Genomic DNA, 12,989 nt, shown 5'->3' with positions numbered 1-12,989 from the left:
TAGTATTTGTATGATGGATTTTATATAGTAATTTTCCTGTAATCTGTGAATGTTATTTTAATTTCTAATTTTTTAAGTAAGGAAATAGGCAGAGATGTTAGTAAATGTCTAACTGGTGTCCAGTTTGTTGCTCCTTCACTAAAGTCTTGTGAAGTGGGCATGCTCTGCTTTGGCATTTACATCAGGTTTCCTCCTACACCAGCTGTAATGGTTTCATTCACTCAGATCTTCCTTTGGTATAAATTTCCAGCTTCCTTGATGCTCTCAGTTGCTATTTAAACTTTTCTCCCTTCTCTTCCCTAAAAGAATCAGTGTGGACTTGAAATTTATTTTTTCCCGAGACTGATCAGAAGTTGGTGACCACATGGATTTGACCTTTTTTTTTTTTCAGTTGACATATACTGAAAAATTTTTAATTCTGGGAAGATCCAATATAGCAGTAGAGTAGGTGGGTATTATACTCATCTCCTCCCAGGACCAAACTGGAATTATGACTAAAATATAGAGCAATCAACCTTAATAACCAACTGACGACTAACCAAAGAGAAGCCTTATAACCCAGAATTTATAGAAGAAGCCACATCGAGTCTGGCTGGAAGATGAGAAAAAGGCTGGCCCCACTCCCATGAAAAGCAACTGAGGTTCTGGAGGGATATCTCAGCTGGAAAGCTTCCCCCCTGGGAAGCATTCAGTCTCAACCTCAAGCTGGGCTCCCCAACCCACAGCACCAGAGCCAGGAAGAAGCTACCACATAACATTTGGTTGTGAAAATCAGCAGGGATTCTGTCTGCCAGGGAGAGATAGAAGTCTGCTAGAAACACTGTTGCCCTCTTCGAGGGCCAACACGAAAAAGCTTGTTCACAGCCACTCATCTTGGATTTCAGCAAAGAGATGGTAGAGTGGACTAAAGTTGCGTGGAGAGACTGGGTTTTGTGGCTCTGGTGAGGGAGCTGAAGCGATAGCCACCAGGATGCCTGTGCTGGGTGACTTCTACACTACAGACACAGTCTTTCGTGGATGGAGCGTTCCCCTCCATACAGCATCTGCCTGGGGGAAAGAAAAAAACCCACTCTCTGGACACCCTGTAATTCCATCCTGCAGAGCTTGCACCCTGCTGAGAAGTTAGCTACCTGAACTAGGGTATAGAGGTCTGGGCAGACTCAGGGGGTATTGGTGACTGAGTTTGGTAGTTTTGGAGCTGGGGGGCCATTCCTACCACTTTCCCTGGAACCTAATTGGTGCCTTCCTCTCACAGGAGATTTGCTAGCCTCATCCTTCTGACTTCTGGCAGCTCTACCCTGACAACATCAGGCTCCTGGTGTAATTTGGGACAGTCTAAGTTATGTGGCTCTAGGACAGGGGCCATTTTTCGCTTGCATACCCAAACAATGCAGGACCTTGGTCTCTGCCTTCTAAGCCTTCAAACAGCCAAATCTTGGTCTGTTTGGGCCGCATAATCTCTGCTGGCCTCATTCTGATGACTCCTTGAGACCCTGTCCCACCACAAAGGTCTGCAAATACCCAGTGGGTGGCAGTTAGACTTATATATCCTTGATGTGACATTAGCTGAGTGGCCTCACACCCAACCAAGATTGAACCTGTTTTGATCTGGTGAACACTACTCACCTCTACCTGGTGACGCTCTGAAAACCTATCTCATGCAACTTCAGTTCCTCCAAAGGCTCTTTCAGTGACTCAGTCTAACAGGCAGCTGGAAGGCAGAAGCTGGTAGAGGTGGATTTTTGGGTACCTTGAGACTTTTGCTGACCTGGCCCTGGACCTGGTGCTCGTAAAAGCTGGTCGTAATGTGCAGCTTAGTCCATCCTGAGAACACCCAGGCTCAGCAGAGGCAGCCACAAACTGTGGGCCACTTTGTAGCTCCAAATAGGTTGTCCAGGGCCAGTCACAGGCAGTGTCTGACATTGGCATAAACCAGAGTAGCTCCAAAGAGGCCTCAGAAATAACACCAAGTAGCCATCTTCAGATAACATCAGAGCAGGATACAATTAGTTTCACAAACAGCATATCCAAAGGGAGATCTTAGCAGGCACTAAGCATGACTGAGGTGAATTCTGCTTTATATGGTCAGCACCTGCATAACAGATTGTACACTGAGGTACAGATCGATTCTCACAGTAGGCAAGGCTGAGGGTTTACCCAATGCACAGATAGGCCAATAGAAATCAAGACTCAATTACAAAAGGAGGGCCCACATAGCCCACAAGAAGGACATTCCTAGAGCACCCAGGTCAGGTAATCAAGGAGACTGCCACTGGGTTCCACAGGACACCTACTGCATAAGGCCATTATATCAAGAGTAGGAGCCATAGCAGATCTACTTAATACATAGAAACAAAGACAGGGAGGCACCCAAAATAGGGAGACAAAAAATATGCCCCAAATGAAAGAACAGGAGAAAACTCCAGAAAAAGAGCTAAATGAAATGAAGGCAAGCAATTTACCTGATACAGAGTTTAAAAAAAATGTTTATAAGGATGCTTAAGGAACTTATTAAGAACTTCACCAGAGAGAAATCAAGCATAAAGGACATAGAAACAATAAAAAATAAATATCCAGAAATGAATACAATATCTGAAGTGAAAAATACATTAGAAGGAATAGACAGTAGGTTTCTTGAAGCAAAGGATTAAATCAGTGATTTGGAAGACAAAGTAATGGAAAACATAGTACCAGAGCAGCAAAAAAAAAAAAAGAAAGAAAAAGAGATAGTTTAAGGGACCTTTGAAACAGCACACAGCATAACAACATCTGCATTATAGCAATACTAGAAGAGAGAGCAAGGAATTGAGAACCTATTTGAAGAAATAATGACCAAAAACTTCAGTACCTGGTGAAGAAAAAAGTCACGGAAGTCCAGGGAGTGCAGAGTCTAAAAAAAGATGGATACAAAGATGCCCACACCAAGACACACCATAATTAAAACGAATTAAAATGGGAAAGGTTAAAGGAAAAGATACTCTTAAAAGCATTAAGAGAAAGACAGTTACCTATAAGGGAGCTCCCATACTAGTGACACCTGATTTCCTAACAGAAACATTTCAGGCCAGAAGGCAGTGGCGTGAATATTCAAAATAATGAGAAGCAAGAACCTACAACCAAGACTACTTTATCCTGCAAGGCTATAATTTAAAATTGAAGAAGTAAAAGTGGCTTTCCAGATAAGAAAAAGCCAAAGGAATTCATTACCACTAAATCAGTATTGTGAAAAATGTTAAAGAGCCTTCTTGAAGAAGAAGAAGAAGGTGAAGGAGAAGGAGAAAACAAGAACATAGTGAAGAGTAAAATGGCAATGAATACATACTTATCAATAATCACTTTAACTGTAAATTACTTAAATGCTCCAATCAAAAGACACTGGGTAGCAGAATGGATAAGAAAACAAGACCCCTATATATGCTATGTACAAGAACCTACCTTAGAATAAAATACATACTAAAAGTAAAGGGATGGAGAAAGATATGCAAATGGAAAAGAAAAAAAACTGGTGTAGCAATTCTTGTGACAACAAAATAGACTACATCTAAGGCTATAATAAGAGACAAAGAAGGACATTGCATAATGATAAAGGGAGCAATCCAACAAGAGGATATAACCCTTGTAAACATCTATGTGCCCAACATAGGAGCACCTAAATATATAAAGCAAGTCTTGATGGACATAAAGGAAGAGATCGACATAATACAGTCATAGTAGAGAATTTTAACACCCCATTAACATCAATGGGTAGATCTTCCAGGTAGAAAATCAGTAAGAAAATAACAGCCTTAAATGACTCACTAGATTGGATGGATTTAATTAATATCTTCAGAGCAATTCACCCTAAAGCAGCAGAATATACATTCTTTTTAATTGCACATGGAACATATTCTTGGATAGACCACACATTAGGCCACAAAATAAGGTTCAGTAAATTTAAGAAGATTGAAATCTAATCAAGCATGTCCTCTGAACAGAATGGTGTCAAACAGGACTTCGATCACAAGAAAAAAACCTGAAAAACACAGAAAGGCATGGAGGCTAAAATGCATGTTTCTAAACAATGAATTGGTTAACAGTGAGATCAAAAAAGAAATCGAAAGATCTTGTACTTTGCAACAAACAATGAGACAAAACAACCCCAAATCTATGGGACATAGTGAGAGTAGTACTTAGAGGGAATTTTATATGTTTAGGATCTACCTCAAGAAACAAGAAACATCTCAAATAAACAATCTAACATTCCACTTAAAGGTACTAGAGAAAGAGAAACAAACAAAACCTAAAGTGAGTAGAGGAAAGGAAATAATAAAGATCACTGCAGACATAAACAATGCCTAAAAAACAATACCAAGATCGATGAAACCAAGAGTTGTTTTTTTTTTGAAAAGAAAACCTAGATTGACAAACCTTAGCCAGACTAAAGAAAAAAAGAAGACTAAAATAAGTAAAATCAGAATTGAAAGGGGTGAGGTAAAACTGACACCACAGAAATACAAAGGGTTGTAAGAATAATTATGAATAGGTTTATGCCAAGAAATTGGACAATCTGAATGAAATGGATAAATTCCTAGAAACATACAATCTTATAACTGAATCAGGAAGATTCAGAAAATCTGAATAGACAAACTTCAACTAATTATATTGAAGCAGTAATCAAAATACTCCCAACACAAAAGTCCTGGATCAGATGACTTCATAGGTGAATTTTATCAAACATTCAAATAACACCTATCCTGAAACTACTAAAAAAATTCAAGAGGAGGACAGTATCTCAAGCCCATTTTACAAGGCTAGAATTATCTTAATTCCAAAACCAGATAAAGACATTCCAAAGAAAGAAATTATATGCCAATATCCCTGATGAACACAGATGCTAAAATCCTCAACAAAATATTAGCCAACTGAATCCAGTAATACATTAAAAAGATCATACACCATGATCAAAGGGGATATATTCCTGGGTTGCAAGGTTGGTACAATATTTGCAAATTGATAAGTGTGACACATCACAAAAACAACATGAAGGATAAATACCAAATGGTCATATCAGTAGATGTATAAAAAGCCTTTGATAAAATCTAGCACCATTTTGTGATGAAAACTCTCAGCAGTGTGGGAATACAGGCAATATACCTCAACATAATAAAGGCCTTATATGACAAACCCACAGCCACCATCATACTCAATGGGCAAAAACTACAAGCATTTCCCTTCAGATTGGGAACAAGGGAGGAATATCCTCTTTCACCACTCTTAGTCAACGTAGAACTAGCCACAGCAATTAGATAAGAAAAAGAAAAGGCATCCATACTGGAAAGGAAGAATTAAAACTGTCATTATTTGCACATGACATGATACTGTATATTCAAAATCCTAAAGATTCCACTAAAAAACTACTAGTACTCAAATAAGTACAGTAAAGGAGCAGGATATAAAATAAATATCCAGAAATCAGTTGCATTTTTATATACCAATAATGAACTATCAGAAAGAACTGAGAAAACAATCCTATTTAAAATGCCATAAAAATACTTAAAATAAATGTAACCAAGGATATAAAATACCTGTAGTTGGAAAATTATAATACACCAAAGAAACAAACCAAAGAAGCTACAAATAAGTGGAAGCATATAACATGTTCATGGATAGGAAAACTTAACATTATTAAAATGTGTATACTACCCAAAGTAATTTATGAATTCAGCACATTTTTTTATCATGATACCAAGGATGTATTTTACAGAAATAGAAAAATATTCAAAAAATTTAAATGGAACCACAACATACCCTGAATAGCTATAGCCATCTTGAGAAAGAAAAGCAAAGTTAGAGGAATCATGCTACCTAATATCAAAGTATAATACAAGATGTAGTATTCAAAACAGCATGGTATTGCCATAAAAACAGACATATAGATTTATGGAACAGAATAGAGATTTTAGCAATAAATCCTCACATTTATGGTCAATTAGTATTAGATCAAGGAGGCAAAAACACACATTAGGGTAAAGACAGTCTACCCAATAAATGGTATTGGAAAAATTAGACATATACCTGCAAAAAATGAAACTAGACCACTTTCTTACGGCATACACAAGAATGAACTCAAAGTGGATTAGAGACTTAAATATTTGACTGAAAACCATAAAAATCCTAGAAGAAAACATAGGCAGTAAAATCTCAAGACATTTTTGTAGCAATGTTCTTTTATAATATATCTCCTTAGGCAAGGGAAACAAAAGAAAAAATAAACAAATGGGACTGCAACTAACTAAAAAGCTTTTGTACACCAAAAACAACCATCAACAGAATGAATAGGGAACCCCTGAATGATTGGATAACATTTTCACAAATGATACATCTGATAAGAGGTTAATAATCAAAATTTATAAAGGAGTAAATAACTCAACAAGCCCCCAAATACAATCCAATAAAAAAATGGACACAGGACCTGAATGGACAAAGAGGACATACAGGTGGTGCATAGATAAATGAAAAAAAGGCTCACCATCACTAGCCATCAGAGAGATGCAAATTAAAACCACAATGAGATATAACCTCACACATGTCAGAATGACTGTCATTGATAAACAGTAAGTTTTGGTGGGGATATGTAGAAAAGGGAACTCTTGTGCATTTTTGGTTGGAATGCAGATTTGTGCAACCACTAGGGAAAGCAGTATGGAGTTACCTCAGAAAATTAAAAATGGAACTGCCTTATGACCCAGGAATTCCACTTCTGGGAATATATCCAAAGAAATCCAAAACTAATTCAAAACAATGTATGCACCCCTATGTTTATTGCAACATTATTTACAATAGCTAAGATTTGGAAGCAAACCAAGTACCCATTAGAAGATGAGTGGATAAAAAAGCAGTGGTACGTTTACACAATGAAATAATAGATGGTTGTGAAAAAGAAGGAACTTAAATGCAACAGCATGGATGGACCTGGAGAGTATTATGCTAAATGAAATAAGCCAGTCATAGAAGGACAAGTACTATATGATTTCATTTTTTTGTGGAATCTAATGAACTAAATAAACTAACAAACAAAATAAAATCAGACTCATAATTACAGAGAACAAACTGACAGCTGCTAGAAGGGAGGGGTTTTGGGGAGCTGGGTGAAAAAGATGAAGGTATTAAGCAAAGAAAAAAGAAAACTCAAAGACACAGATAATAGTATTGTAAGTACCAGAGGGAATTGGGGGGGATGTAGAAGAGGGTATGGGGGATAAATGGTGATGGAAGGAGACTTGACTTGGAGTAGTGAACACTCAATACAATACACAGATTATGTATTACAGAATCATACAACTGAAACCTATATAATTTTATTAACCAATGTCACCCAATACATTCAATTAATTTTATTAACTGTCACCCAATAAATTCAATAAAAAATTTTAAAAGGACTAAAGGATGTAGTAAGAAATAAAAAATAAAATATCAAGACTGCTTCATTTAAGAATGTTTAATTCTGTCATTATTGTTGATTTAAGTACATGCTTATTATTCATAATGTATCCTTTATGCCTATAGGTTTTTTAAATAACTTTGCTAGTGCCTTATTTTTCTAGACAGCTTTAACAAGATACAATTCACAAATCATACACTTCAGCCATTTAAAATGTCCAATTATGTTGCTTTTTACTATATTTACAAAGGCATTAATCACCACAACAATTAAAGAATATTTTCCTCACTTCAAAAGAAACCTCATTACCCCCAACTTTTTCTTATCCTCCATCCCTGGGTAACCACTACTTTACTTTTTGTCTCTTGGAATGGATTTACTTATTGTGGACACTTCATATAAATGGAGTCATACAATCTTTGCTCCTTTGTGACTGGCTTCATTCACTTAGCATAACACTTTTAAGGTCCATCCATGTTGTAGCAAGGTTCATTACCTCATTTAGTTTTATTGCCTAATAATATTCCATAGTATAGATATGCTACATTTTACTCATTCATTAATTGATATATTCATATTGTTTTCACTCTTCGGCTATTATGAGTAATGCTGCTATGAACATTTGTGTATACATATGTTTTCACTTCATGGATATGTACCTAGTAGTGAAATTGCTGGATCATATGGTAAGTCTATCTAAATATTTAAAGAATTGTTTTCCAAAGTGACCAGACCATTTTGCACTTCCATTAGCAATGAATGAGGGTTCCAATTTCTCCACATCCTTGACAATCATTTTCTGTCTTTTTGATTATAGTCATACTTTTGGGTGTCAGGTGGTATCTCACTGTGGTTTTGATTTGCATTTTTGTGAGAGCTAATGATGCTGAGCTTGTACTTTCTGAACATTTCTATATTATATTTGGAAAAGTGAGTATTCATATACTTTGCAAATTTTTAATTGGGCCATTTGTCTTTTTAGTTACAATGCATTATTTTAAAATAATTTTTTAAATAGGAAAGATGGTCAATGATTATAACTGTAGGCATAAAGTAGTTGTAAAGTACTTACTGAATGAAAGCATATGACACTGGTACTTTTTTTAGGGATGTTTGTAGTGTCTCGTGGATTGTTGATCTCTCTCCTCCCTCTTTTCTTAGGAACCCATTTTGCAGCTCTCAAGTTTTTGTAGAATGCTGTAAACAGTTGTCACAGTTTTTCAAGAAACAGAGTTACAACTTCCTCCTCCCAATAGAACTTTTATAGTTCATTCAATGCCTGACATTGCAGAAGCAGAAAGGGCACATGATTCTGGAAATGGTGAGCACAAATCTGAGAGAAAGTCTCCTGATGAGAAACTACAAGATGCTGTACAGTCTTTCTGCACACGTGCCTCAGGGGCACCCTTGGGTCCCAAAGGAGATGGTCATTATCCATGGAGCTGTCCAGTGACCCATACTCAGGAGAAAATTTATGCCATCTGTTCAGACTATGCCTTTCTCAACCAGGCAACCTCAGTCTATAAAACTCCAAATCCATCCCACTCTTCTTGCCTCCCTAATAGTACCTCTCTATCTGCTGGAAATAATTCATCAAGATACATTAGTGTCCCTACTAGTACATCAGAGATCATCTACAATGAGGAAAATAGCTTGGAAAACTTATCCAATAGTCTGGGCAAGCTACCTCTTGCATGGGAAATTGATAAATCTGAATTTGATGGGGCCACCACAAATCTGAAACACAAATCAGGTAAGGAAGGAGCCATGAAATTCACATTTGAAAATAATAAGAAAACAATGTATCTTGTTTAGACTTGCCATTGAATAAATGTGTTTTTCTTTTATAATACTGAATAGAGAACATTGCTATCATCTTGTTTCATCATTACAGTTAAAAGATAAACTTGGACATGAGACATTAGGTTTATTAATGTGTTACTATGAGAAACTTTTGACATTACCCTTACATTGTGAGAGTTTTGAAACATCTATGATGCTGTAGAAACACAGGTATTACAGATAAGTACATGGTGACTTAGAAATGGTTAATGAGGTGGCTAGAATAACATACTACTATTTTATAATGATGCAGGGAGATGAATTCGTATGTCCCAATTAAATATCTAGTTTTCTTTTCTACCAGGTAATACTGAGATTTTTTAGTTGTTACAGTTTTTTGAGTACCCCACAGGGTCTCCATGTACCGCTGAGTGAGTTGTATACTACCCAATTTGGATGCTGTTCACCTAGGGAGTTGACCTCAGGTTCAGTGCCTCACAATTTCATTGTGGTAGTCCTCTGGCAGATACTCATGCTTTCACCTCTTTTTATTGAACTCACAGTAACAGGAATTTTATGAGATAGGTACTGTTATTCTCTTTTCACAGATAAAGAAACTGAGGCATAGAGGGGATAAGTTGCCTGCCCAGATTTGCACAGCTAGTTAAAAAGTAGTAGAACTAGGATTTGTATTTTACTTCTAGACTTCTCTGATCATTTTATAAAATCACCACTATACCCTTTCATTTGCAAAATCAACTTGTTTCATGGAATGTTCTGTAAATTTGTAATTTTCAGGGTGTCAGGGGATTTTACTTTTTGTCTATATTTATGAGTGATTGGCCTATACTTTTTAAATAATGTCTTTTCAGGTGTTGGAATTAGGGTTATGCAGATCTCCTAAGTTGGAAAATATATTCTCATGTTTTCTGAGGGCTATTAAAAAGCTCTAACTTTGATTGTTGTCTTAATTTCCATTCTATTGAATTTTATTTTGTCCATTTTATCTAAGTTGTTGATGTTGGCATAAAGTTGTTTGTAATAGTCCCTGTATACTTTTAAAGTCTGTATGGTCTTTTGTAATAAATTACTCTTTCACTCCTCAGCTAGTCATTTTTTTTCCTTGCTAGGGCTTTATTGGTTTTGTTCATCTTTTGAGGTAACCAACTTTTAGCCTTGTTAATTTTCTCAGTTGTTTTCTATTTCATTGATTTCTACTCCCTTACCCCCTTTGTTTTCCTTTGGGTTTACTTTGTTCTTCATTCTCTAACTTTTTAAGACATTTCTACTATAAGTACTTAATGTTATAAATTGCTCTCTAAGTATGTTTTACCTGTAGTTCACTCATTTTGATATATTTTGTTGTCATTTAATTTGAAGTACTTTCTAATTTCCCCTGTGATTTCTACTTTGATAATGCACTGTTTAGAAGTGTGCTTTATAATTTCTAGGTATTTTGGAGGTTTTCTAAATATTGATATCTAATTCAGTTCCATTGTGGACAGAGAACATATTATGTCAGTCTTTTTAAATTTAGCAACACTTGTTTTATGACTCAGTGTGTGGTCTATGTTGGTGAATGTACCAGGTACACTTAAAAAGAAGGTGCATTCTGTAGTTGTTAGGTGTAGTGTTCTACAAATATTTATGAAGTCAAAGTCTTTGAAAGTGTTGCTCACATGTCTGCCTCTCTACTTAATTTTTTGTCTTGTTCTACCAAATGCTGAAAATGGAGTGTTAAAAATCTCCAACTATGATTGTGGAATTGTCTTTTCTCCATTTAATTTTGTTTGCTTTTGTTATCATGTAACGTGAAGCTCTGTTTTTAGGTTCTCACACATTTATGACTTTTATTTCTCTTTGATGAATTGCCCTTTTATCATTAAGAAGTGTTCCTCATTATTTCTGGTAATATTTCTTGTTCTGAAAGCTACTTTGTTTGATATTTATATAGCTCAGCGATTTTCAAGCAGTGTGCTGCAAGAATTTTTAAAACATGTACTACCTGACTATTTAGTCAGAGGCACTGACTTATTTTCACTTAGATTATCAAATATAAAAATGATAATAGCCAATACAATAGCCACGCAATGTGAATCAAAATTAAACCTATTTTTTGTCAGATTGGCAAAAATATAGTTTTTGTTATGCCATAGTTTAGTAGTTAGTTTGTGTGTGCATGAGATGAAAAGGTTGAAAACTGCTGATAAAGCTAATCTAGCTTTATTTTGACTGATTTTTGCAGGGTACATCTTTTTCCATCCATTTATTTTCAAACTATATCTTTATATTTAAAGTATACCTCTTAAAGATAGCTGAGTATATTCAGTGAATTATTTCTGATATTGTTTATTTTAGTTCTAGAATTTATATTTTTAAATAGTATCTGTTTCATGTCTTGGATTTGCCATTTTTTCGTTTATTATGAGAGGATTTTTAAAAACATTATCTTTAGAGGGAAAGGGAAGGAGAGAAATATCAATGTATGGTTACTTCTCATGAGTCCCCTGCTGGGAACTGGCCTGCAACCCAGGCATGTGCCCTGACTGGGAATCGAACAGCGATCATGTGGTTCACAGGCCTGAGCTCAATCCACTGAGCTACACCAGCCAGGGCTTTATGAGAGGATTTTTATCTGTCTCATAAATCATAATTATAATCCCACTCTGAAATCCTTATTTGCCAATTTTAAAATCTGAGTTATCCCACAGTTGGGCTTTTTTTTTCTTGAGAACATGTCACTTTTTTTTTTTTTTTCAGTTTCCTCACATATTCACTAATTTTTAAAATTATTTCCTAAATATTCAGAATGTTATAGTATGGTGACTTGGGATTCTGGTATATTCCTCCAGAGTGTTTTTTTAAATTAATTAATTAATTTAGCAGCAGTTCATTTGGTTGGGCCAAATCAATTCTTTCTGTTGAGGGCATCTCAAATCTCAGTTCCATTTTTTTAGCCTTAGCTGTGCTGTTTGGGTTCTGCTTAGGATTTGGGTCAAATTTATACATAGAATTCAGGCTTCCCCTTATCTGGCTGTCTTTTTTCTGGTGTCCCCCCCCACCCCGTTTTTCAGTAATTGTGATTGTTCAGAATTCTGTACTGTGGTTCTTTAAGTCAAAAGATGGTGGGCATTCTATTTTCATTTACTGTCCTTATACCTTTCTTAAAAGCCGGCATTTATACAATATGTACGTATATTTGGTATGGGGACTTTATGAGTGTGTTGTGCACAGGGTGACTTATGGAAGCAGGAATATGGCGATGACAAGGGGCAATGGGCAGAGGTTACTGGATTGATGAGATGGGGGAGACCAAGAGTCTTCAGGCATCACTCTTTTATGTTCCACTCTCAAACTTAGGTTCTACTTTGACAGAGCTTTCTTGCTCAAATTGAATGCAGCTTTGTTGTAGGACCAGTTCTCTGTGTGAGATGTTATGAAGGATGTTCACTTGGAATATATATCCTTATTTATCCCCAGGGGCTCATGAGAGTAAGCTCAAAACAGAGAATAGAGAGAACACTTAGGTATGCATTAGAGGAAAGTGTGTCTGTATAGACCCACTTTGGGCTGCTCAGATCATGATTATTGTGCTTCATCAGCCTCTAAAATTTTGAGTGGCTGGGAAAACTATTTAGGGAATTAAGGCATTATTGGACAATGAAGACATCTCAAGAAATGGTGGGAAGTAGATTTTCCATTTTCTGGAGCTTTAAATATATTTATTATTAAAATAAATTTGTGATCATGAGTTTTTTTCTCATTTTTTCAAGCTCATGTTTGTCAG

The 12,989-nt window shown here is 35.9% G+C and overlaps 1 protein-coding gene across 5 annotated transcripts in view; it reads left to right on the top strand.

Annotated features, from left to right (window-relative positions):
- The window catches only part of BIVM (basic, immunoglobulin-like variable motif containing), a 38,958-nt gene that overhangs the window by 3,785 nt on the left and 22,184 nt on the right, over positions 1 to 12,989 (top strand). For all 5 annotated transcript variants that reach the window (XM_037150064.2, XM_053670346.1, XM_037150066.2 and 2 more), the window contains one exon: positions 8,582 to 9,173. In XM_037150064.2, coding sequence (XP_037005959.2) covers positions 8,696 to 9,173 — 478 coding nt within the window. In that variant the 5' untranslated portion in view covers positions 8,582 to 8,695. The remainder of the gene's footprint in view (positions 1 to 8,581; positions 9,174 to 12,989) is intronic.

The sequence above is a fragment of the Artibeus jamaicensis genome, unplaced genomic scaffold (assembly GCF_021234435.1).
Source record: "Artibeus jamaicensis isolate MK-2021 breed Jamaican fruit bat unplaced genomic scaffold, CSHL_Jam_final contig_559, whole genome shotgun sequence".
In the NCBI taxonomy this organism is placed as follows: Eukaryota; Metazoa; Chordata; class Mammalia; order Chiroptera; family Phyllostomidae; genus Artibeus; species Artibeus jamaicensis.
Note: the sequence above shows the minus strand (reverse complement) of the source record. Positions and strands in the feature narration are given on the sequence as shown.